General features: G+C 42.6%; 2 protein-coding genes across 2 annotated transcripts in view; both read left to right on the top strand.

Annotated features, from left to right (window-relative positions):
* nectin4b (nectin cell adhesion molecule 4b) overlaps positions 1-26,256 on the top strand; it is a gene marked incomplete at both ends in the record, with an annotated part of 43,017 nt that extends 16,761 nt beyond the window's left edge. The window contains 9 exons of the mRNA XM_079569476.1: positions 305-472; positions 9,475-9,753; positions 13,893-14,010; positions 21,089-21,240; positions 23,710-23,875; positions 23,974-24,049; positions 24,136-24,195; positions 24,269-24,436; positions 25,897-26,256. Of these exons, the coding sequence (XP_079425602.1) occupies positions 305-472; positions 9,475-9,753; positions 13,893-14,010; positions 21,089-21,240; positions 23,710-23,875; positions 23,974-24,049; positions 24,136-24,195; positions 24,269-24,436; positions 25,897-26,256 (1,547 nt within the window). The remainder of the gene's footprint in view (positions 1-304; positions 473-9,474; positions 9,754-13,892; positions 14,011-21,088; positions 21,241-23,709; positions 23,876-23,973; positions 24,050-24,135; positions 24,196-24,268; positions 24,437-25,896) is intronic.
* The window catches only part of copa (COPI coat complex subunit alpha), a 198,761-nt gene that overhangs the window by 129,875 nt on the left and 42,232 nt on the right, over positions 1-26,654 (top strand). The window lies entirely within an intron of this gene.

The raw sequence follows: 26,654 nt of genomic DNA, 5'->3' as shown, positions 1-26,654 counted from the left end.
GTCTGGTGTTATAAGTGATTTGCCTCAGGTGCTCTGTGGAGCGGGTCAGACTGTTTTTAATGCAGGCTAGCTGATACCATAGAAATCCACTAGCCTTGCACTAGCCTAGCGCCACGAAACTCTTCAAATATAAGAACTGCATGAATTACAAAAAAGGCCCTATGTCAAAAATCCTGAAATATCCCTTTAACATTTACTGCCGTCAATAAACATGGTGGATGTTATATTTTAAATGTTTGACCATGATCTCGATCTTGAACAGTCTTTTCCGTTTTGCTGACGTGTTGACCCGCTCTCTCTCCAGAGTTCGGACGTTACGCCGGCCGTGTGAAGTTCGAGAGCAGCAAACCCACGGAGAACTCTGCGCTGCTCATCCCCAGCACCGAGGAGTCGGACGAGGCCGTTTACACCTGTCGCATCTCCACTTTCCCCAACGGGAACTTCGAGCGCAGCATCAGCCTCACCGTGTGGAGTGAGTAACTTTAATCACATGGTTTAAGCCGATGATTCAGAGGTTTTACTGTGTATGGGATCGATTTGTCATTACAGTATTAGGTCACCTGTTGAAGGAAGTGCTTAACGCTTTTACAGCTACAGTCACTGAACACACCTTTATTTATTTTTGCTGTACTGAATCATGAGCCTAAGATGGATTTGAAAATACATTATACTCATTTATTCATTTTATTATGGTTCGCTACATTTCTTCAGATGTGTTCAACATCCAACTCAAAAAACCTAATCTCATCAACCTTAAAGGATCATGTGGACTTTCTCTTCTGTAAAGCACATTTTTTCAATTTTTGCTCAAAGTTCATTGTCCAGAATTTTACACCGTGTAGAATTCTGAGACATGTCTGTAACTTTACCGGGCGTGGGGACGTCTCCAGCTCGTCTCCAGATGTGACTAAAGTCAGCAGAATTTGAAATTTAAACAGGTTATAGGTCCTCATCCAAATCCATTCTCTGATTACCCACTGCAGTAATGGAATTGTTTGTGTCAAGCTGCTCATTAGGAGCATGTTTTGTACTGATGGCATCATTGTACTCCAAAATGTTACGCAGTGTCCCTTTAAAGCAGGTGTAGGCAACGTCAGGCCCAAATTCGGCCCTCCAGCAATAAAACCCTTGCCCCCGCCCCTTTTTTGGACTGAAGTTGGTCATAAAATAGAAGAAATTGTAGGTTTTAGGATACCTCAAACAATGTTAGTATTATACTTTGGAGATCTTCCGATTGACTTGACAACCAAGGATAAATATTTAATACAAATTTGAATTGTCGCAGCGAAAAAGGCAATTACAAGGAAATGGCTTCAAGTTGCTTCACCAACGGTCGAAGACTGGCTGAAGGTGGTAGAGGAGACCCACCAAATGGAAAGATTGACTTTTATGCTGAGGCTACAAGCTAAACTTTATTTCTCGAGGTGGGACAAATAGACAAACTATTTTCAAAATGTTTAATATGCAAATTGTACCCCTGTTGAATCTGTAAACCAAGAATATTCAATGTAGATTTCTGCCGAGTGTAAGAGTTGTGTTCTCTGTTCATTTTTATTTGGAAATCTTCTTTAAAAATATAGTAACAAAAAAAAACACCTTTGGCCCCCAAGAGAATTTTGAAGAAACATTTATTCATAAATCAGGGAGCAAATACGTGAAAAGGACTCTAAAATGTGAACATTTCCCAGCAAAACACTGCATTAAGTAATATATTATGTGCAAAACTTAAATTTGTAGAGAAAAAGGTGCTTTACTTTGGGTTACAATTGTGAGTTTCGGCCCTTGGCGTTTTGGAAATGAAGAAAATCGGCCCTCCATGACACAAACTTGCCTAACCCCTGCTTTAATGGGATGTATGCAAGTTTTTATACTCACTACTGCCACCTCAGGTCATACATGTAATTGCACCTTCTATATTAAGCTCGTGCATGACGGCACTTCGGACACTAATTAACACCTTTTTGATTTTAGAGGCAGTTGTGGTGAACAGGTCTGAGCTCATTCTACATATTAGGACATGGCTGGAACATGAGGGGGATGAAAATACATAATGTGTAACTTTTAAACTCCGTATAGTCCCTTCAAAGGATAATGTGGACTTTCTCTTCTGTAAAACGTATAGCATTTTTTTTTTTTTTTGCTCAAAGCTCATTGTCCAGAATTTTGGTTAAAGTGACAATACCGCTGGCGAAAATTACACTAAAACTATTTAATGATGAGATTCACCAGGACTGAGCTCATCTGGCTCTCGTCCATTAAAAAGCCATAAATCAACGTCTCCGCTCACACCTGTTACAACCGTAATATTTGGAACAATACGAGCGCTGCCAAAATAAACTCATAAAAATGTCTTCACTGTTGAGAATCACATGCAAAACTGTGTCTTTCTCTGTCAGATAAACGGATTTAGTGCTGGATGCTTTCAAGGCCACACTGGGCGCGGCACATTTAACCGTACGGCATTTTTTAAACATGTGATTTATAAACTTCTCATTGATAAAGTAACACACATGGAGGATCAAGGCTGCGGAGAGAGCAACATGGCACTTTCCTGTAGGCTAACCTTAAACCCCGCCTAAACCAGGTGTGACTTTACCCAAATCTACAACTCATCTAAATGGATCGATTTCCTCACGTCGTTACCACATTTTCATCACTTTTCTGTTACTTTTTTGTTGCATTTTCAGCATTTTTCAGTCTCATTTTTGTGGCCATTTTGACACTTTTTTTCAAGAAGCTTTTTAGATTTGGGTAAAGCCAAATTGGAGAAAATGTGCTCGGTTCAGGTGGGGTTTGAGAGACTGAAGCGGGCGTCCTGACTGTGCTTTCTCTGTCATAGAGGGATGAAAGGTGCAGCAGAGACAAAGTTTACTCTGGTCTCTTTTCACAATCAGCATCTGGTTCGAGGTGTTTCAAAAGAGCAGATTCGATTGTGCACCACGTCAAAGTTGGGCTGTCATGATAAATACAATATCGACTTATTGTTCATTTAACACATTGAGGCCGCGCTGTTTTGCTGTTGAGTGCCAACAATCCAGACCGGTTTTCACAGTTTTTGTAGCACCACAGTGTATTCTATGCTATAGCTATGGACACATGCTGTGGCTCGTTTGAAAGGTGAGACGCAAAGCTCTCTGTAGGTGGAAACAGTTTAATTCTACGTGCCTCGGTTCTTGAGAAATCTAAGCTAAACAGAGGCTAGTTTTGATCAAAATCACAGATTTTTTTCTAGATTCATAGATAATTAGTGTTTTATGAAACACTCTCCTTTCTGATGAACCCCTCCCTCCTCTCTGGACGGACACTAACGTTATGGGAAGAGGCAAATGCCTAAATTTTCAACGACAACATTGTTGACATGTTTTGAAACACCGCGTGTTATCGATGTGCATTCAAACATCCTGGTTCTCGGATTGAAGACTTTAACAGGATGTTTCTCAGTCGTCCTTGGACCGATTTTGACCATTTAAAAACTTAGAAAAATGTTAAAATCTCAACTGTTCAATCTTTCCATGTTAAGCTGCTCTGCTTTGTCAAACGTGCTCCAGAGAGCGAGAGAGAAATGTCGGGTTTACAGCTGTTCGCTGAGCAACACCACGCCCCCTCAGACTAAAAGAAAGAAAAGAAACACAATAATACATATAAAATGTCCAGATCCTGACCCTTCACAAGTTTTTGATCATCATTTATTTCATTTCTGAGCTGCCAAAATTACACATAAGGTGTATTAGAGTGTCTAGTTTCGCAATTAAACAAAAAAAGGCAACAACAACTTTTTCCGTTTTTGGCACTTTTTTTTTTAACATTTATTTGAATTCTCCACCCATTTCTTGGGTATTATTTTTTGTTAATCTGAACTAAATCGTGTTTTATGCTTATTATAAAGTTTAATGTCATCTTTATGCTTCAGTGTTTAGTTTCTGTGGAATGAAAGGTGCTTCAATAATATCATTAATAACAATATTTGTCTCAATATATGAAACTTCAAATTTTGTTATCTTGACAAGCCTATGTGCGTATCGAGGAGTGTTGTAGTCAAATAAACAATATAAAATTCAAGCTCCGTTTTGTCAAGTGGCCAGTGCTTAAACCTCCCGTAAAGCTGCAGTGAAGCGTCAGAATAAATAATGTTTGTGCCGTGCTATCCCTGGTGTCTGACGTCTCCGCACTCGTCCGGACACGCCTCGGATCAAGAAAATCAACAAAACGGTGACTACAGCAGCGACGAATTTAACCTGTAATGAACTTTCTCCAAACCATAAACATAAACACACATCGTCTCCATAGTGTTTCAGGATCTTCTTCAGAGTCGTGATTCTCAAAGATTAAACTGTCACATCGCTCAGTGACGTCGCCTTCGGTTCATTCTGGTGATGTTGAGTTTCTTGCAGATGATTTCAGACCCAGACATTAACCTTGAGGGGAATCCTGTAGTTACTAATCCTCTCGTATTATCCCTAAACCTGTTGGTCTGTCTGAGTCTGAGAGTGACATAGAAAACATGTGCCAGCTGCATCTGTGATAAATAGTGTAGTTTAAAGCTCATGTCCTACGTCACTCCCTTAGTCAGAAAACACGAGAAATGACCTCATGGAGGCTTAAGTCACAGAGAAAGTCGAAATGACTCTTATTGGCCAACTGGAACTCTCTGTGTAAAACTAGATGTGTTGACGATAGAGTGGGAGTTCCAGACGTCAGATGTTGTATTGTTGTTGTTGTTGATGTGATTGTTGTTGTGATTTTTTTATTCAATATTAACTTCATGCACAGATGTTAAACACAGGTCTAGCATTCCTAGTAGAGGTCAATCTACAAAGTTCTTTTAAATATATATTAAATCAGAGGTCGACCAATTTTTCAAAGGCTGTTGCCGATTTTGGGGGATGTTGATTGGCTGATACGTATATATCGTTTGAAAGACCAAAATCAGCAGATTCTATAACCTTCAGGATCAAAAAACAGACTATTTCAGTTCAATTTTTGTTTACAATAAATGCTTTACTTAAAGGGGCTAGATGCAAGTTGGCCATTGTATACTCACTACTGCCACCTCAGGTCTTACGAGTAGCTGCAGCTTCTACATTAAGCTCGTGCATGACGGCACTTCGGACCCGAAGTAACAACTTTTTGAGTGACAGTGCATGATTTTGGAGGCAGTTGTGGTGAACAGGTCTGAGCTCATTCTACACCAGGACATGGAACATGTAGGGGTAACATTTTTAAGTATAGTCCCTTTTAACTTACTTTTTTTTTGGTCTTACGTTCTTCTTGTTGCATATTGAAGTTCTAATTGGAACCTACTTAATATCCATCCATCCATCCATCCACCGCTTTCCTCTTCCACCGCTTTCCTCGACCGCTTTTCCTCCTCCACCGCTTTCCTCTTCCACCGCTTTCCTCTTCCACCGCTTTCCTCTTCCACCGCTTTCCTCTTCCACCGCTTTCCTCTTCCACCGCTTTCCTCCTCCACCGCTTTCCTCTTCCACCGCTTTCCTCTTCCAACGCTTTCCTCTTCCACCGCTTTCCTCTTCCACCGCTTTCCTCTTCCAACGCTTTCCTCTTCCAACGCTTTCCTCTTCCACCGCTTTCCTCTTCCACCGCTTTCCTCTTCCACCGCTTTCCTCTTCCACCGCTTTCCTCTTCCACCGCTTTCCTCTTCCAACGCTTTCCCCTTCCACCGCTTTCCTCTTCCACCGCTTTCCTCTTCCACCGCTTTCCTCTTCCACCGCTTTTCTCTTCCACCGCTTTCCCACTTCCTCCACTTCCACCGCATTCCTCTTCCACCGCTTTCCTCTTCCACCGCTTTTCCTCTTCCACCACTTTCCTCTTCCACCGCTTTTCCATTTCCACCGCTTTTCCTCCTCCACCGCTTTCCTCTTCCACCGCTTTTCCTCTTCCACCACTTTCCTCTTCCACCACTTTCCTCTTCCACCACTTTCCTCTTCCACCGCTTTTCCATTTCCACCGCTTTTCCTCCTCCACCGCTTTCCTCTTCCACCGCTTTTCCTCTTCCACCACTTTCCTCTTCCACCGCTTTTCCTCTTCCACCGCTTTCCTCTTCCACCGCTTTTCCTCTTCCACCACTTTCCTCTTCCACCGCTTTTCCTCTTCCACCGCTTTCCTCTTCCACCGCTTTCCTCTTCCACCGCTTTTCCTCTTCCACCGCTTTCCTCTTCCACCACTTTCCCCTTCCACCGCTTTTCCTCTTCCACCACTTTCCCCTTCCACCGCTTTCCTCTTCCACCGCTTTTCCTCTTCCACCACTTTCCCCTTCCACCGCTTTTCCATTTCCACCGCTTTTCCTCCTCCACCGCTTTCCTCTTCCACCACTTTTCCTCTTCCACCACTTTCCTCTTCCACCGCTTTTCCTCCTCCACCGCTTTCCTCTTCCACCACTTTTCCTCTTCCACCGCTTTTCCTCTTCCACCGCTTTTCCTCTTCCACCACTTTCCTCTTCCACCGCTTTTCCTCTTCCACCACTTTCCCCTTCCACCGCTTTTCCATTTCCACCGCTTTTCCTCCTCCACCGCTTTCCTCTTCCACCGCTTTCCTCTTCCACCACTTTCCTCTTCCACCGCTTTTCCATTTCCACCGCTTTTCCTCCTCCACCGCTTTTCCTCCTCCACCGCTTTCCTCTTCCACCGCTTTCCCCCTACCACCGCTTTCCTCTTCCACCACTTTCCCCTTCCACCGCTTTTCCTCTTCCACCACTTTCCTCTTCCACCGCTTTTCCTCTTCCACCACTTTCCTCTTCCACCGCTTTTCCATTTCCACCGCTTTTCCTCCTCCACCGCTTTCCTCTTCCACCACTTTCCTCTTCCACCGCTTTCCTCTTCCACCGCTTTCCTCTTCCACCGCTTTTCCATTTCCACCGCTTTTCCTCCTCCACCGCTTTCCTCTTCCACCGCTTTTCCTCTTCCACCGCTTTTCCTCTTCCACCGCTTTTCCTCCTCCACCGCTTTCCCCTTCCACCGCTTTCCTCTTCCACCGCTTTCCCCCTTCCACCACTTTCCTCTTCCACCACTTTCCCCTTCCACCGCTTTTCCTCTTCCACCACTTTCCTCTTCCACCGCTTTTCCTCTTCCACCACTTTCCTCTTCCACCGCTTTTCCATTTCCACCGCTTTTCCTCCTCCACCGCTTTCCTCTTCCACCGCTTTTCCTCTTCCACCACTTTCCTCTTCCACCACTTTCCTCTTCCACCGCTTTTCCATTTCCACCGCTTTTCCTCCTCCACCGCTTTTCCTCTTCCACCGCTTTTCCTCTTCCACCACTTTCCTCTTCCACCGCTTTTCCATTTCCACCGCTTTTCCTCCTCCACCGCTTTTCCTCTTCCACCGCTTTTCCTCTTCCACCACTTTCCTCTTCCACCGCTTTTCCATTTCCACCGCTTTTCCTCCTCCACCGCTTTTCCTCCTCCACCGCTTTCCCCTTCCACCGCTTTCCCCCTTCCACCACTTTCTTCCACTTCTCCGTTGGAAAAAGACATAACTTGATTCCAGTGAATTCCAGTCTTCCTTGAATGTTTCCTCAACCATATGAGCCAAATTGGTTCGATCTACAGTTTAGCCTTTAAGTTTGTGACAGAAAATGTGGAGAAACATATAGTTTAGAAAGATGAATTTACAGCTGTGACTTGCTGTTAAGACCCTGGTGATCTTATGATGGCGTTGAGTTTGTTTCCACGTCTTTTCGCGCACTTGTAATTTCGCCGTTCGACAAAGACAAACTGCCATTGTTTACCTCGCTCCTTCTCCTTCCCCCGTCTCTGTTTTGCATCGATTGTTTTGTCAATGGGGCGTGAGTCGTCCAACCCGCCGATGACAAACAAACACACGAAACTCTCAGCTAGTCCTTTCACAATACCACGGAAAAACAAATGGCGAGGCTCTTTCTCCAACAATAAGGGCTCTATTTAGCCGACGTGCCTTCAAACTCCTCCTGTGAACTGATCGATGGCGGTAAACAGACCTTTCCGTGACCTTTCGGTTTCCTCATTTGGGTCCTGTGGGTTTTTTTCTTGTCACTGAAGGTGCGGTTTATAAAAGGAGTGGATCATAGTGACATTATTCTTCAAAAATAATGACCAACATTTGACTCCATAGGCCCCAAGTCGTCGAATATATGAAAAAATAAAAAGATTACTGGGTCATATTCTAATTGGAAAAGTTGGTGGTTCGAGCCCTGGCCTGCTGGTGCTTTGTCTTTGTGTCCTTGGGCAAAACACAGGCAGTAGCTTACGACCAGTGAGTATGAAGGGAATGTATAACGACTGCAGCCGAACAGGATTCCTCTGAAGCCGACCTGATATTTCCTGTCTTCAAACGGTGAAATGAGGAGGTGTGATTGAGCGTAAACTGTTCATAGTTAATTTCTGTTTTTAACCTCTTCACCCCCGCCCTAACCTAGCGCATCTTCTCCAGTTCAGCCGTACCCAAATGCCCATCGTAACGCCTCATTTGAAATCTAAGACGTACAAAACTCATCTAAATCAATTATTTTTTTCCTTGCATTGTTGCTGTGTTGTCATCCCTTTTTTTGTCGCTTTTGTTGCTCTATTGTGGATTTTCAACACCCTTTTTTGTCATATTTACGTCACATTTTTGTCACAAAGCTAACTGTGGGCTAGCGTCACTTAAACAGTATTTACAGCCAAGTTTGAGTGAAAAAAATGATCTCCATTGTGTAATTGGATGAACAATATCCCTCTGTCCCTTTGTCTTTTCTCTCAGCGTAGTATTTACTGTCACGTACAATTAATGAGTAAAAACCGTAACTTGCTACGACACCTGCAGTGGCGCTTATGGCCTATAGGGGCAAGAGTTACTTAGTTCTGCTTTAAGCAATAAACTTTGTAACGTTCATTGTGTCTACTTGTGTTCTAGTATCACTTTTTAGGTTCGTATAGTCAGACACTAAGGTTAGAGATGTTAAAGATCTTTTACCTTTACATGTTTCAATATAGCAATGAAAACGAGGATGAAAAACGCCACAAAAAAGTGACAATAATGTGCCAGAAAAGCAACAACAACAACAAAAAAGTGACTAAAGAGCGACAAAAATGTGGCGAAACATGACAGAAAAAGCAATGAAAATGAACAAATGAAAACAAACAAAAAAACGAAGAAAAAAGGCCACAAAAAATATATAACATGATGATATAAACAAAGGAAATAAGAGATAAAAAGAAGCAATAAAAGAGCGACAAAAACGTGCCAGAAAAGTAACAATAATACAACAAAAGAACAACAAAAGAGCATCAGAAACGCGGCGACAAAGTTAGGCTCAGTTTTGTAGGCCTTAGCTTTCAAATGAGGCATTACACTGTTGCTCTCCAGTCCAGAAGCTTTTAGATTTGGGAGGTAACTTTAATCCTTTGACACACAAACATCCAAACTGTACAGGAAAGATTAACCCTGGATGTTGAGACTCCTGCCCACTGATCCTGACCTCTGCCCCCCCTCTGCCCCCACAGGTCTCCCCATCTCGTCCCTGGACCCGGTGGTCATGCGCGAGGGCCAGCCTTTCGGCCTGGCCGCCTCCTGTCGCTCCATGGGCCGTCCCGCTCCACGGCTGAGCTGGGACAGTCCGCTGGTGGGTCAGATCCAGAACCGCAGCAGCGAGAGCGGGGCGGTGTCCTCCCTCTTCTCCCTCTACCCGCTCCGGGCCATGAACGGCAAACAGCTCGACTGCCTGGTGTGGCATCCGGGCTTCGAGCAGCCGCGGCGGATCTCCAACGCTCTGGAGGTTCAGTGTGAGTGTTTCGAGTCGTGTTGGAGTAATATTGGTTCCTTTTGTACAGGATTACCAGGAAATGAGGTGTTCCCTTTTCCTACAAGTTAAATACAACATTTTTAAACACACTGCCTGACAAAAAAAATTCTCCAAGATCTTGTATTGACTGGGTACCGTTACATTTTCTTCGATACCAGTACTTTATCAATACTTGGTTTTTGATACCGATACCTGAACGATACTTTTTGCCTATACCTATACTAAAATATTTGTCATATAGAACCAGAAAACGTGTGTGGAAGATCTGCAAATCGATTACAATATCGGTTCATCTTCAATGTCAAGAAATGTGAGAAAAATGTGGAATAATTTGGATGAAAACTGGAAGAAATTGTGGCGAAAAGAAGGAAAAATTTGGGAATAAATTGGGAAAAAATCAAAAATAAGAAAAAATGGGGCAAACATTAAAATTAAATTCTTTGAAAAAGATACGGGCAAAAACTAGGAAAAAAATTATATGAGCTGAAGCGACCAAGTCACTTCCTTTAAAGGAACAGGCCACCGTTTTTACATACTGAGATATGTTCTTACCTGAGCTTAGACGAGTTCATGTGTACCTGTCTGGTCTTCACACGTGCCCGTCACGTAAACACAGCACAGACGGCGTTAGCATTTAGCCTCCTCTCCTCTCTATGGCTCCAAACCAGGTAAAGATAGAAGCTACCAAGCTCTTCCACGTTTTCCCTATTTAAATGTATGTATTATCTTCACTTTACTGCGCGGATGTCAAACTACTCCTGGTATTATTACGCCTTACAATATAGTTCCCCTTTTTATCCGCTTAGAAAATCCACATTGTTTATTTTTGTGTGATTATACTTTATCGTGTAACACTTCACGTAACAATATTTAAATAGGGAAAACGTGGAAGAGCTTGGTAGCTTCTATCTTCACCTGGTTTGGAGCTATAGAGGAGAGAGGGAGAGGCTAAATGCTAACGCCGTCTGTGTTTACGTGACTGAGGGCACGTGTGAAGATCAGACCGGTACAAATGAACTCGTCTAAGCTCAGGACAGCGTTACTTTACCTAAAGATGCTGCAAGGTTTGGAGAGTAGAATGAAACAAACTCAATGTAGAAGCACATCATGAAACACCAGGCCATAAGGGTTATAGAGGAGACACAATAGTTTTCAAAATACACTCTCTATTTTATGCATTTTTATGTTACTTTTATCAGAGGTCAGTAGAGTAGCTAAAATATTAGGAGTAACTAAGTAAAAAGCAGTGTCCAAAAATAATGAGTCAAGTAAGAGTAAAAAAGTACTTTGGGGAAATGGCTTTTGCCGCTTCTTAACCCCCACTTTACAGCCTCTAGGTCAGAGTAACACCTCATTTGAAAGCTAAGACCAACAAAACTAATCTAAACTGATCTATTTCCATGCGTGTTTCCGCCTGGTCACAGCTTGTTTTTTCATTGCTTTCTTGTCACATTTATTGTTACATTTTCGTCTTCGTTTTACTCACATTTTTTGCCACTTTTTCAGTGTCCAAAATCTACAAATCAAATCAAATGTTTGGAAAAGTGCTCCGGTGCTTCCTTTTCCCGTCCCGGCAGAATTCTTGACTAAATCATGTTGTTTTCTCACAATGACACGATGATGGCCCAGCCTTGAACCGACGGGCCGGTTGTGAGTTTGACCCTGATGGTGGGAGTCACAGAGCTCAGTGCCTCCCTCTGTGAGCGCTGTGAGAGCGGCCACAGGAACAGTGCGGGGGCGTTCAGTTTATTCAGCTTAACCTTGCTCTTGTGGTGAATGAGTGTAAGTCTAGTGTAAACATGAAACACTCTCGGCAGGTCAAAGCGCTGGGAAACACCATAAGTGACGACAAACGGCGCAGGCGAGCGAGGCTTCGATGTGGCGAATTCAAGGACTGCATTAACGAAGCTGAGGGGGGACCCTTGATAAAATATACTTAGACAAAATAGGTTTTTCAACAGTAACTCTAAATATATGCTGTTCTGTTTTTCGTTTAATGTAATTCCTGCTTTATAGACGTGATTTAGCTCTAATCAAAAGTGCCTGATTCTTTCTTCGATGGTACTCAAGATTCCATAACCACTGATCTAGTGGTTGTGCCATACAATGAAACAAATTCACAGTTTTTAACCCTCACCTTAGCCAAGCACAGTTTCTCCAGTTCAATTCTACCCAAATACCCTACCCTTCTACCCTAAAAGCTTCTCGCCTGGAGCTTACAGCCTATGGCAGGGGTGGCCAACGAGTCAGAGAAATTTTCAACCTTGATCCTGTGAAGAGCCACAAAGGCACCGATCATTTGCGAGATCCAGGGGCGGTAGTTTATTGTGATTAAATATAATGTGACCATTATATTTAATCACAATAAACTTTGTGCATGGCCCTTTTCTTTTCTTTTCAATAATTGTATTAGATGTTATGGTTTTACTCCTCACGAAGATTTAAATACATTTATATTAAATAAACTAGCATTTTGTGCTGTTCTGCGCTGACTGGGACAGAATTAGATTTTTTGATTTTTAATGCTGGGGTGTGTTTGCCCCCTCCTCTGATTCGCCCCTGGCCCGTGCGCTCAGTGCCTGCAGCTTCGTCCTGACTGGACTGTGCGAAGAGCGTACTCTCGGCTGCACAAAGTTCATAAACTTTAATCAGGAGCCTCTGGAGGACGTCTGAGATTCTGTTTTATGTTGCCTTTGTTACAGTTACAGTCACATGTGGAAGAAAGAAGAAGAAGAAGAAGAAGAAGATCTTTATTTATATAGCGCCTTTCACAGACATATAGTCACAAAGCGCTTTACATGAGACAATTGTACATTCACTCCTTACTCAGTGGTGGTGAGCTACGTTTGTAGCTTCAGTTTCCCCTGGGGGAGACTGTCAGAGGCGCTTTCGCGACTACACACGTCTGCCCCAACAGACCCTCTGACCACCACCATACATTCACTCACACACATCATTCATCCTGGTCTATTGTGCATGTTTTTAGTGGTAGGGGAAACCGGAGTACCCGGAGGAAACCTACGCAGAAAAGTCAATAACTTTGCGTATTTCCGCGTTACGTATTTTATGCTTCATTAGAGCTCCGCTTTCCTAATTTGGATCTTTTTCTGTGAATATGAGGCCATCCATCCATCCATCCTCTTCCATACATCCATTTTCTTCCGCTTTATCCGGGGCTGGGTCGGGCCAACTTTCATCAAATAGCCGCGCGTTCGCCACCCCAGGCCTTTGGTGTATAACGCCTCATTTGAAAAAGCTAGGACCTACAAAATTAATCACTTTTTTGTTGTGTTTTTTCGCTGCTTTTATGATGCGTTTTTGTTGCTTTCTCATTGCTCATCACTTTTTTGTCGCCTGTTTTGCTGCTTTTTCATCACTTTTTTGTTGCGTTATTTGGACTAATAACATTTTAATTTATTGGCCTCCTCTTTCATTGTTTATCAAAACAAATCTGGTATATGGCCTTTGAGTTGGTAAATGTATAAGAGTCTGCGTTGTTATTAACGCAGTCAAAAACTACTTTTACAAAATGTGTTTGGTTTGTATGACTTTAGGTGTGACCTGGTGTTTTAGTATTGAGACAATGTAAAAGGTGCTCAGCCCTCGTTAGGCATAAATGCCCCACTGAATTTAGAAAACAACTTTCAGCATCTAAAAGCCTTTTGAATGACTAATGCATTATTATTATTAGCTTTAGCCTTAGTCAGAGGAAGGAAATTCTTTTAAGTTGTGCTAATTACGAGCTACAGAAACACAAAGACATGCAGGACGGGTTCAGCTCGTTGGATTTCCTTATTTCTTTAGTTCACGTCTTTTGGCATTCTTTATGATAATATGAATGCATTAGACATTAAACACAGTATTAGTCAGGGCATTACTCACCCCTTATACGTGTTGGAAAGCTGTTTCTGTTGCCAAAGTTACACAAAGACACACATAGTAATAGCAAACTGGGGAAAATGCATAGATGAAGGTTAGAAGGTTAAGTTAAATGTCATTCTACAGCATTGGCATTAAATCTACCTTTGGAAACAGTGTCGTTCCTTGACTTTTGCTTCGTTAGTTAATACTGAAAATACAAAACGAGATGGTGAAGATGATGAACGTTGTGTCTTGCAGACCCTCCAGAGGTGAAGATCTCGGCCGCGACGGGAGACTGGACCGTGGGACTGGAGAAGGCGGAGCTGGTCTGCAACAGTCAAGCACAGCCCCAAGCCCACAACATCACATGGAAATGGTACAGTCACTTCACCGTTTAGTAAGGGGTCGGGGTGCCCGGGCTCTGGGGTTTAACCTGTTAACCCCCGCCTTAACTGAGCGCATTATCTCCAGTTCGGCTTTACCCAAATCTAAAAACTTCTGTGTAAAGCGTGATTTGTCGTGGCTTCTTTGTCGTTTTTTCTTTTGTTATTGCTGCTTTTCTGGCACGTTTTGTTGCTTTTTTTTGGTCACTCTTTTGTCGCTTTTTCGTCGCTTTTTTTCGTTGCTTTTAATTTTGCTTTTCTGGCACGTTTTTGTTGCTCTTTCGTCGCTTTTTTTGTTTCGTTTTTGTCACGTTTTTGTTTTGTTATTGCCGTTTTTCTGGCACATTTTGTAGCTCTTTTGTTGCTTCTTCGTTGCTTTTTTTGGTCAGTTTTTGTTCTTTAGCGGGTTTTTTCATCGTTTTTTCATCACTTTTTGTCTCTTTTTATTGTGTTGACACTTTTTTTTTGTCGCGTTATATTTCCGACATGTTTTCGGCCGTTCTCGAAACTCAGATTTGGGTAATTCAAAACTGGGGAAAATTTGCTCGATTTTTGTTTTTATGGTCTTGTTTGTAGCGTTTTTGTAACTTTGTTGTTGTTTTTTGTCATGTTTTTGTTGCGATTTTTGCACATTCTTGGTTGCATTTTTGTTGCCTTTTCATCGTCGTTTACGTCTTGTTTTCGCCTCTATATTGACAGTCTTTTCAAGATGCTTTTAGATTTGGGTAATGCCTGTATACCTGGATACATAACTGGAGAAAAAGTGCTTGGTTAAGGTGGGGGTTAAGGGGTTAAATATGCTGAACTCCATGTCTGTTTTTCATTTCTGGCTTGGTTTTTGAGAGAGTAATGGACCATTTGGAGTCGGGGAGTCCAAAGTGCAGCTCTTGTGTGTCTGGCTACAAGCTCATTTTTATCTGTCGCCCCGTCTACCCTGATTGACCGGTTTTGTGCTCATGATCACAAATCTGGCCGTCTTTCAACCACTTCTTCAGGTTGAGCTTAAACTGTTTGCAGTTCAGTTTGACCCAAATCTAAGAGGTTCTGGACTAGAGCGTAGCCGACTTTGTTGATTCCTTCAAAAAGCAGCTGAAGACGCTGCTTTTCAGATGAGCTTTTAGTTGACAAGGCTGTGATTCTTCTTCTTCTTCTCCTCCTCCTTCTCCTTCTTCTCCTCCTCCTTCTTCTCCTTCTTCTTCTTCTCCTTCTTCTTCTCCTCCTTCTCCTCTTCCTCCTTCTCCTCCTTCTTCTCCTTCTTCTCCTCCTCCTACCTCTCCTCCTCCTCCTTCTAGTCCTTCTCCTTCTCTTCTCCTTCTTCTACTTCTTCTAGTCCTCCTCCTCCTTCTAGTCCTCCTCCTTCTTCTAGTCCTCCTTCTTCTTCTCCTTCTTCTTCTCCTTCTCCTCCTCCTCCTTCTTCTCCTTTTTCTTCTTCTAGTCCTCCTCCTTCTCCTCCTCCTTCTTCTAGTCCTCATTCTTTTCTTCTCCTTCTCCTTCTTCTCCTCCTTCTTCTAGTCCTCCTCCTTCTCCTCCTCCTTCTTCTAGTCCTCCTTCTTCTTCTTCTTCTTCTTCTCCTTCTCCTTCTTCTCCTCCTTCTTCTAGTCCTCCTCCTTCTCCTCCTCCTTCTTCTAGTCCTCCTTCTTCTTCTTCTTCTTCTCCTTCTCCTTCTTCTCCTCCTTCTTCTAGTCCTCCTCCTTCTCCTCCTTCTTCTAGTCCTCCTTCTTCTCCTTCTTCTCCTCCTTCTCCTCCTTCTCCTTCTTCTTCTTCTCCTTCTCCTTCTCCTTCTTCTTCTTCTCCTTCTTCTCCTTCTTCTTCTTCTCCTCCGCCTCCTCCTTCTTCTTCTCCGTCTTCTTCTTCTTCTCCTTCTTCTTCTTCTCCTTTTCATCATTTTTTTGTCTCTTTTTATTGTGTTGATGTTTTTCGTAGATTTTGTTGCGTCATTGCATTATATTTCCGACATGTTTTCGGCTGTTTTCGAAGCTTTTAGATTTGGGTAATTCCAAACAGGGGAAAATGTGCTCCTTTCCCTAACCCGGTGGGAGTTCAGAGATGAAGTATCTGCTCCCAGTTGAACCTATGAATGAATGCTTAATATTGTTGGAAGTAGTAAATAAGTTTGTGTTTTGTTGCACTACATTGACAGAAGAAGCTGGTGAAAATCTTACAGTCACATCTTTTTGGACCGATTTGATTTCCCATCGTGACTTTGTAAATGGAAACGACGAGTGCTTTGAAGTATGATTGTCAAACATTATCTGAAATCTTGTTCTTAACTGGATTAACCATCTCCTCCTTCCAGCAGACGGGTTTTTAACTCCGTCACTTCTACATCCTACATATAGTTCGGTCAGACTAATATATAATAAAGTGTTTATTAATGACAGTAGTCGGGCAGCGCTTCTCTCCTCTCAGTGAAGCGTCTCGGTGATTTCACAATAAAAGCCCGTGCGTCTGGTGTCGTGTTTCTCCAAAGCGGCGGGAGGTGTTTTCACACGAGGAGCAGATCTGTGGAAGAGCAGGAGACGCGGGCTAAGCGCTTAATCACACAGGCCTGCCGTAAATAACAGCCTAATGCCTTTAAAATACAGGGTGGGTTTAATTAGAGACACACAATCAGCCGTTACAGACAGTCACGAGTCCACGGTGTAACTCAAGAAGCACTGGATTCATTCGTATATCGTCTCCATCCGTCAGTGTTTCTAACATGGCATTGTTAGTCTGCTGACAAAAGGTTTATATGTGTTTTTGGCGAAGAAACTGCATTGAGTTGCCTTGTGTATGAAATGCGTGGTATAAATAAACATGTCTTGCCTTGGAGATATTATGTTGAAAGAGTCAAGAAGTGTCATGTGCCTTGACAGAGCTTGCTTTAACACTGCATCTTTATTTGGTCTAAATCCATCAGGCTCTGAGGTTGTTTTGATGTTGGAGCGCCTTGTGGGTCGACCCGAGACCGCCCTATAGTTTCACTTGCATTTGTTTGTACGGTCTGTGTTCACATGCGCTCGTTCCAAACGCCTCACCATCAGCCACGTGACAACAATCAGCTGTTCCATCCATTCATTTTCTTCCATTTTTCCGGTTGGAGCTGTTGGAGCTGCCCAAATCACATTGCACCAGCCCCTTAAAGGAATAGGCCACCGTTTTTACATACTGAGATATGTTCTTACCTTAGCTTTGACGAGTTCTTTAGGACCTGTCTGGTTTTCACCCGTGCCTTCAATCACGTAAACACAGCGCAGACGGCGTTAGCATTTAGCCTCTCCCGCTCTCCACTATAGCTCCAAAACAGGTCAAGATAGAAGCTACCGAGCTCTTCCACGTTTTCCCTATTTAAATATGGTTACATGAAGTGTTACACTACAAAGTATAATTACACAAAATTAAACAATGTGGATTTTCTAAGCGGATAAAAGGGGGAACTAGAATGTAAGGCGTAATAATACCAGGAGTAGTTTGGCATCCGCACAGTAAAGTGAAGATTACTGCGCAGTAAAGTGAAGATTACTGCGAAAAGATACGGGGGGCTGAAGCGACCAAGTCACTTCCTTTAAAGCAGGGGTGTCAAACTCAAATACACAGTGGGCCAAAATGTAAAACTTGAACAAAGTCGCGGGCCACCATTGAACAAATTAACCTTTTAATATGGACCCAAACAAGATTTGCTTTAACATTGAATATGGAACAAGCAACACTTATTACTATACAATATATAACTTAGTAGTAAGTTCAGATATGCAAAATCTGAAAAAAAAAAAAAAAGTATAATACCGGTGGGCCAGCTCAAGTAGTCATTTGGTATAGCCTCGCGGGCCAAATATAATTACATTGCGGGCCAAATATGGCCCGCGGGCCAGAGTTTGAGACCTATGCTTTAAAGGAATAGGCCACCGTTTTTACATACTGAGATATGTTCTTACCTGAGCTTAGACGAGTTCATTTGTGCCTGTCTGGTCTTCACGCGTGCCCTCAATCACGTAAACACAGCACAGACGGCGTTAGCATTTAGCCTCTCCTCCTCTATAGCTCCAAACCAGGTGAATATGGAAGCTACCGCGTTTTCCCTATTTAAATATGTAATATCTTCACTTTATTGCGCAGATTTCGAACTACTCCTGGTATTATTACGCCTTACAATATAGTTCCCCCTTTTATCCGCTTAGAAAATCCACATTGTTTAATTTTGTTTAATTATACTTTGTAGTGTAACATGGGGGAAGACCAGACAGGTCCTAAAGAACTCGTCAAAGCTAAGGTAAGAACATATCTCAGTATGTACAAACGGTGGCCTATTCCTTTAAGGATCCTCCTGCAGGTGGTGGGTCCACAGAAGGACGGCCTCATAGTTCTATCCGGGCCTGTTGGTCTCTCATAAGGGGCTTCTGAACCGCTCTTTGTCTGACCCGCCACCTTGAACCTGGTAAACCCTACCAGGGGCACGAAGCCCTGACAACAGAGCTCCCAGGATCATTCGGGCGCTCAAACCCTCCACCACGCTAAGGCGGCGGTTCCAAGAGGGGATTAGCTGTTCAACGAACTTATTCCCATGACAATGCACATCGACCTGTCAGTGGACCGACACGTGCGTACTGCCCTGATAGAACCTTGGCCAGAACCAAAGTGAATTAACTTTTATAACCAACACGAGTCCCATAACGTAAACAGCGATGGACCAGAGCGGTGAGTCAATCCAAACACATGTTAGCTTGTGTGTGTTAGCCATTTATAAAGCGTTGTGTCTTCCGGGTTTGAAAAATACCTCCAGAAAATACTTATATTTATCACAAAATCATATAAATGCCTATACTTTACTTTGGAATGGCTAAAATAGCATGATACAGATCCTTTAACACATTAAAAGTGTTTCCAAACTTTGACCAGTTCTGTATCTGCTTTTACAGTGCACACATTTGAGCCTAAATCAATCATTTCTTTTCCAGTAGAATGGAGTCAGTTTGAGTTTAGTTTGTTTGGATCACGCTTTGTGCTGTTTCATTTTAATTATAGTCAGTTTTATCACCGCCCCTTGAACTCTAAACAATCTAAAGCCTAAATCATACAGACTTAATTGCTTAGCTTTGCTCCTTTGACCGGCGCAGACTCATTACCGTCCTTATCTGGGTCATTTCGAAGCATCGCGCCTGTGTCTAGATGTTATCTCCCCCCCTGCTCCATTATAAAGGGGGAGGATAGGTGGAGTTTTAGGAACGGAAATCCGAGACCTGGACCTTTTTGGGGGGTAAGCTGTATTTAAATGTCCGCAGCTCCACAGTGAAACCCAGGACACCCGAGCCTCTCTGTGGACCGAGCGAGAAACCGCCTTTTCCTTTGTGCAGCCTGCGCTTTCCAGAGCCGTTCACTTTGAATGGAGGCAGAGCTTTCGGGATAAAGTTCAGGGCAGTGACAGGTGGCACGGCAGGAAAATTCACAAGTGGTTATTTGAACGCCTTCATCATTTTATGCTCCATATCGTCCGTGAAGAGCAGGGGTGTCCAAACCTTTTTCACATGCAGAAAATTATACAAACAACTGGGCCGCACTCAGTCGAGGTCAGATATATCACTTCACCTCTATTGTATTAAATTTAGCAAATAAAATTAAATGTTAACTATGCTCAGTGTTTTCCTGCATTCTGGATTGCATTTTAAGCAATAAATAACTATTTTTGGCGTCTATGCTGCTATGAAAATAATAATTTCTGGTTAAAATACTCTTGAAAGCATATCTACGGCTTGTTCAATAAAAAAGTGTGTGGAACATACAATATTTTATAGGATATTTGGCAAATTAGTGCTGCTCGATTTATTGAAAAAATAATAATCACCATTATTTTAGTCATAATTGAAATCGTGATTATTCAAACGATTATTTGTTGCCTTTAAAAAAAAAAGTCTTTATTTTATTTATATATTAATAAAAAAAACGATGCTGAATATTTTTCTGAAGTCTGAAGTCAGTCATAAAAGTACAAATGATTTCAAGTTTGCCTCGATTAAGGAGAGGTCTCTGTTTCACACCTGCCCCCTGCTGGCCAGCCCTCACACCTGCACAAGTAAACTGAGCAGAGCGGCCTGATGACATCATCACACAGCGCTGTTTGTTTTATGTCAGGCAAAAGCACGAGCCATGGCACGAGAAATGTGAAGGGAGAATAATCCCAGTGCCATGAAATAATGCAAGTCTGCTTTGCAAAAAAAATAAAAAAATAAAATATATATATATCATAAAAAAAAAAAATCCCTGATTATGCTAATTTTGTAATTGTTTAGTGTAATAATCGAAATTGTAATCGAATTTTGATTAATTGCACAGCCCTATGGCAAATTACACTGTTTGGGTAATGGCTTGTCATCCTGGGGTAATGGTGGGGGATGAAGCCGCAGCACCTGAGAATCACTTTTATCTATTGCAAACCTGGAAGTAGCTCTGATGCTCTGCTGGAGGTGTAATGTAAAACATTTGCAAAACAAAGTTATTTACTTTAGGCTACAATGGTGAGGTTCGGCCCCTGGTGTTTTGGCAATGAGGAAAATCGTCCCTCCACAACGCAAACTTGCCTATTTCTGGCCTATAGTATATATAGTATAGCCCAGTGTAACTTCTCATTTGAAAGCTAAGACCTACACCTGAATCGTGACTTTTTTGTTGTGTTGTCGCCACATTTATGCAACTTTTTTGTCATGTTTTTGTCTCTTTTTTTGTTAATTGTGTTTTTCTGGCATGTTTTTGTTGCTTTTTTCACCTTTTTGTTGTATTTTCATCCTCGATTCATTGCTGTTTTGACGCTTTTAGATTTGGGTAATGCCAAGCTGGAGAAAATGTGCTTGACTTTATCCAGGCCTGGTACAAAACAGTGCATTGCTGCCTCTGAGTTTTCACAATGTGTTTTAACGAGGAGCTTCTCTATTTGCTCTTCAGTGATATTCGAGAAGTGCATCTTTTTCCCAACATCTCACAGTCGTATTCTGTGTCTGTCAGAATGTCTCACAGCGATCATTTCCTTGTCTCAGTCTTCTGTTCTGCATGTTCAGTCCGTGTCAGATAAGTTCACACACACTTCCTCTCCCTCTGCAGGAAGGGCGGAGCTCTGCCCGACGGAGCCACCGTGGTCGGGGACAAACTGGTTTTCAAACGTCCCCTGCGTCTGAACGACAGCGGAGTTTACCAGTGTCTGGCATCGAACCAAGTGGGAACCGGGAGGATGGAGTACGAGTTTAATGTGGCAGGTGAGGAGGGCGCTGGTGGACATGTGCTGCCCCCTGGTGGAAAAAACACGGTCCTGCAAACCAAGTTCAGCTCAAGCTCAGGGAAATAGTTGATACTGATTTGAAATTTTTGTTGTAGATTAGTCACATAAATATGATGGAAAAATGTATTGCAAGTTTTCTGTCATTGTTTGTTTTCATGCCTATATTTGTGGGTCGTGGAACCAATAAGAGTACATTTCTTTAACCTCTTAACTCCCGCCTGAACTGAGAGCATTTTCTCCAGTTCAGCTTTACCCAAATCCTGTAGGCCAGTGTAACGCCTCATTTGAAAGCTAAGATCTACATAACTCATCTAAATGGATCTTTTTCCTCACGTCATCAGATTTTTTTCCCATCGTTTTTTGGGGTATTTTGTAGCTTTTTTTTCCATTTTTTTTTTTTCATTTTTGTCACATTTTTTGTCACTTTTTGTCACACTTTTGTCAGTTTGTCGTCATTTTTTATGTCATTTTTTGTGTCATTTTTCCCCCCAGTTTTTTTTCCAATTTTTATCACATTTTTGGGACTTTTTCATCATTTTTGTTTTATTTTTTCGTCAATTTTTTGTACATTTTTTTGTGACATTTTTGTCATATTTTGTCACTTTCTTGTCAAAGTTTTCTCACTTTTTGTCACATTTTCATCATTGTTTTCGTCTCAGTTCTGTCGCTATTTTCACAACTTTTTTCCAGAAGCTTTTAGACTGGGGTAAAGCCAAACTGGAGAAAATGTGCTCGGTTCAGGTGGGAGTTAAGGGGTTAAATATTTAACTTCTACAAAAGGACTGAAACATCTTAACCCCCACCTGAACCGAGCACATTTTCTCCAGTTTGGCTTTTCTTTTTTAACTTTATTTAAACATTTTCAGTTCAATACACGTACATCTCGTACCAGCCAGTGGCACATAGACGAATCCAATTATGTATATAAATTATGGCCGGGACTTTTTTCCGATTAATTACGATTAATTAATTGCATCAGGTTTAAAAATATCGCACTTAACTTTCGACACCTGCAGACGTTGCTTTGGCACAAACAACACGTAAAGCCAAAAACAATTTGACTGTCAAACTTGTTCATTCACACAGTTAAAGGGGCTAGATGCAAGTTAGCCATTCTATACTACTCACTACTGCCACCTCAGGTCATACGTGTAACTGCAGCTTCTATATTAAGCTTGTGCACTTTAGACCCCAATTAACCCCTTAACTCCCACCTGAACTGAGCACAGTTTGGCTTTACCCCAGTCCAAAAACTTCTGGAAAAAAGCTGTGAAAATAGCAACAAAACTGAGACAAAAACAATGATGGAAATGTGACAAAAAAGTGAGAAAACATTGACAAAAAAGTGGCAAAAAAATGACAATAAAAAAAAAAAAACATGACAAAAATTTGACAAAAAAATAGAAAAAAAAAAAAAAAAAAAAAGTGTCAAAAAATTGATGAAAAAATGAAAAAAAATTTACACAAAAGTGACAAAATGTTAGCCTAGCTAACACCAGACTAAAATCACAAGTGATATTTAGGTTCATTTTCTCGTAGGAGAGGTGTGGTTTACGATCGTCCATACTCGTTTATTGGGCGATACGAAAAAAAAAGAAAAGTCTGTCATGTGTCTGCACGTAGCCATGGCCAATCGTATCATCGTATGAGATGACGTATGACGTACCCGCTGTAAACATTTGAGCTAAATTATTTAGAACAAGGTCTAAAGCTTGATCGAAAAATACCATCGTGTCTGCTGCTGTCACGTTGGATCCGTAAATAAACTTTTTTTTTTTTAAATCCGTAAATAAACTACAGGCTTCCGTATATCGAATAGTGCGTCATCGTCTTGCCGTCCCTCCTCGCTCTGTGATTGGTTCCCAAATCCACCGGAAAATTTGGGCCATGGTCCCCAGGCTGTTGTGCAGTTCGAAATAATTCGAGCGCACACAGCAGCATGGTGTTAGCCAGGTTAACAAAATGTGACAAAAAATGACAAAAATATGATAAAAATGTGACAAAAAAAATGACAAAAATGTGATAAAAAATTGACGAAAAAAGTTGCAAAAATGAGTTCAATACCCAACAAAAAATGATAGAAAAAAATCTGATGACGTGAGGAATTTAGAGGCAGTTGTCTGTCAGGTCTGGGCTCATTCTACACCTTTGGACATTGTTGGAACATGTAGGGGGAGGAAAACACTTAATTTTAGCATTTTTAAACTGTATAGTCCCTTTAAGAGCCGACATAAACCTAATTAAAAAGATCATTCTCCAAAAAGTGTTCACAAAGAAATGTTCACAAAGGCCTCGCATCTCCACTTCAGATGAGTTCAAATGCAGGAAAATACAAAGAAGCATCTAAAATATACCTCTAAATAATATATAAAACCCCTCAATGTTAAGGGGGAAAACTATCCAATAATCTCAATGTTGACCATGCCTTGCCTTTAAATTGTGGCAGAGAAAACGTTCCGGCTGGCCGACATCACCAGCGATAACTTCCTGCTGCTCGCGATCGGAGGCGGGGCCGTGCTCCTGGTGCTGGTGATGGTGGTGGTCATTCTGCTGGTCAATCGGCATCACAAAAACCGACACAAGAAGCTGGAGATGGAGCTCAGCGAGAAAACGTACGACCCTCCACGCGCTTTACAATCGCCACAATCCGTGTTAAAGGCTCGGAAAGTAAATCTCTTTTTAAATCTACGTTTTCTCTCGTTTTCTTCAGGGAGGAAATAAACACTCTTTCCAGACAGACTTCTTTGAGACGAATCAACTCTGCCAGCACCGACATCAGAGTGCAGGTGAAGATACACGACTTATTATTTCACTTACATTACTTCTACAAACTGAAACATAGTAACTTTCTCATCGTGTGTCTCTTGTTCAGCCTGAAGATTACGCTTTGCTCAGAGTCGACAGCAGAATGAAAAACAGTCAGATGTCTTTGGTGAGTCTCTGTACATTCTTCATATCTTTTTTTGTCCAGACGATCCGTTAACTTTTCGATTTGTGGAACTCAGGAGCGGCCCATCTACAGGGGCAGCCAGGCGACCCTGACGGGGAAGTGGGGGCCCCCTGGTGGCGAGGTGGACGAGCTCGGGCGCCCGGTGGTGTGGAGTGAGAGGGAGCTGGGAGAGGAGCGTCGGAGGAGAGTGGAGTCTTACCTGAAGAGCAGCAACATGTCGCTGGTACGAGTATGTAGAAAGTATCACATTCACAAATCTACACACGGAGGGGCATGTTCTCATTGTTCTGCTGTTTGTCTATACGGAGTTTAAAAATGTTAAAATTAAAGGGGCTAGATGCAAGTTAGCCATTTTATACTCACTACTGCCACGCTAGGTCTTATGTGTAACTGCAGCTTCTATATTAAGCTCCTGCATGACGGCACTTCAGACCCGAATTAACACCTTTTTCAGTGACTGCAGGATTTTAGAGGCAGTTGTGGTGAACAGGTCTGAGCTCATTCTACACATTAGGACATGGTTGGACAACAAAAAAATTATGGAAAAAAAATCTGATGACGTGAGGAAAAAGATCCTCTCGGTTCAGGCCTCCCGCCTGAACCGAGAGGATCTTTTTCAGGATCTTTTTTTTTTTTTTAAGAGGTTAAACTGAAGGAAGCGAGGCGGCCAATCTGTGCCATCGGCCCCTCCGACCACCACCAACCACCCACTCTCTCATTCAGCCTGGCCTATTGTACATGTTTTAGTCGTAGGGGATGCTGGAGGAAACCTGCACAGACACAGGGAGAACAAGTCTACACAGAGAGGCCCAGTATCGAACTTGGGACCCTGTTGCCGTGAAGCACGAGCGCTAATTCATGAAGAAAGACGAGAACCAATAAGAGACCAATAAAAACCACAGCTCAAATTGAAAAAAATAATTCTTTCCACTTCAGGGTCATTTAATCAACACACACAAATCTCCCATTGTTCTCATAACTAGGAGCTTTTACTGACAAAGTATTGACTGTAGACCTCATGATTGCATCTTCTATATTATATGACTGCAGCTTCTATATTAAGCTCTTAACTCCCACCTGAACATGTTTTCTCCTGTTCTCCAAATCTAACAGCTTCTTCAAAATAGCGCCAAAAAACGAGAAGAAAATGAGGATTTAAATGGACAAAAATGACAAAAATCCAGCAAAAAATGACAAAAATCCAGCAAAAAGTGACAAATCCAGCATAAAAAGACAAAATCCAGCAAAAAAATGACAAAAATCCAGCAAAAAGTGACAAAAATCCAGCAAAAAGTGACAAAAATCCAGCCAAAAAATTGCAAAAATCCAGCAAAAAATGACAAAAATCCAGCAAAAAAAGACAAAAATCCAGCAAAAAATGTGACAAAAAAGTGACAAAAATGCATCAGAAAAAGACAAAAATCCAGCAAAAAAATTGACAAAAATCCAGCAAAAAATGTGACAAAAAAGTGACAAAAATGCATCAGAAAAGTGAAAAAAGTGCCATAAAAAAGTGTATTGACTGTAGACCTCATGATTTGACACAGTTTAGTTTATTACTTGAATTTTTGTGGGAAATGTCAGAATGTGTCAAAACTGTCAAAGTTCCAAGGTCGACAAATCTGAAAAAAATCCATGTTTATTTCCTGGCTCCTCACTGTCCCACCTCTGTCTGGTCTGCAGGACTCCGGTCTGCCCTCGTCTCTGGTCCCTCTGCGGCCCCAGCCGGAGGAGGGCCTGGTCCCCTGCAGAGACGGCGAACTGCCCCATCTCCGCCAGGCGCCCTCGTCCCCTCTGCGCCTGCGAGAGCCGCCCTCGTCCCCCTCGCGCCTGGAGCCGTGGAGCGTCCCGGGACAGCTGCAGCCGCCGCCTCAGCAGCAGCAGCAGGACGACGACACGGACAGCGGCAGCTACCAGCTCTCCGAGGCGCTGAACAATCACTTCTACTACAGCAACGGGCAGCTCCGGCCGAGACCGCACTCCAACGCCATCCTGCTGCACCCGAGTCGGCAGGGCTCCGTCACACGCACGCAGAACACATAGAGGCGCTAACGGAGGAGCTAACAGAGGAGCTAACGGGGGCGCTAACGGAGGCGCTAACGGAGGCGCTAACGGAGGAGCTAACGGAGGCGCTAACGGAGGCGCTACGAACTTCAGCGGAATATAACTTTACTGTCTGTGCCTCCGTGAACTTCTCCCACCTCGCCTCCATAAACTGTGTGTGTGTGAGTGAATGTGTGACCGCCGGTAGCTAGAGGCGCCAAAGACACAGAAGGGAAGCCACATTTACGAGGGCAGATGTGGCGGCGGGTGAGGTAAACTCTAGGCGGGGCTGTTTTTTACTCTCAGATCTACAGACACTGCTGCTTGTGGCCCGCCTTTACCAAGTTTTACCTAAATCTAAAAGCCTCATGACCCGAGAGCTCACAGCCTACAGGTCA

This window comes from Gobius niger, assembly GCF_951799975.1.
Source record: "Gobius niger genome assembly, chromosome: 13".
In the NCBI taxonomy this organism is placed as follows: Eukaryota; Metazoa; Chordata; class Actinopteri; order Gobiiformes; family Gobiidae; genus Gobius; species Gobius niger.
This window is presented reverse-complemented; position numbering and strand designations above follow the sequence as displayed.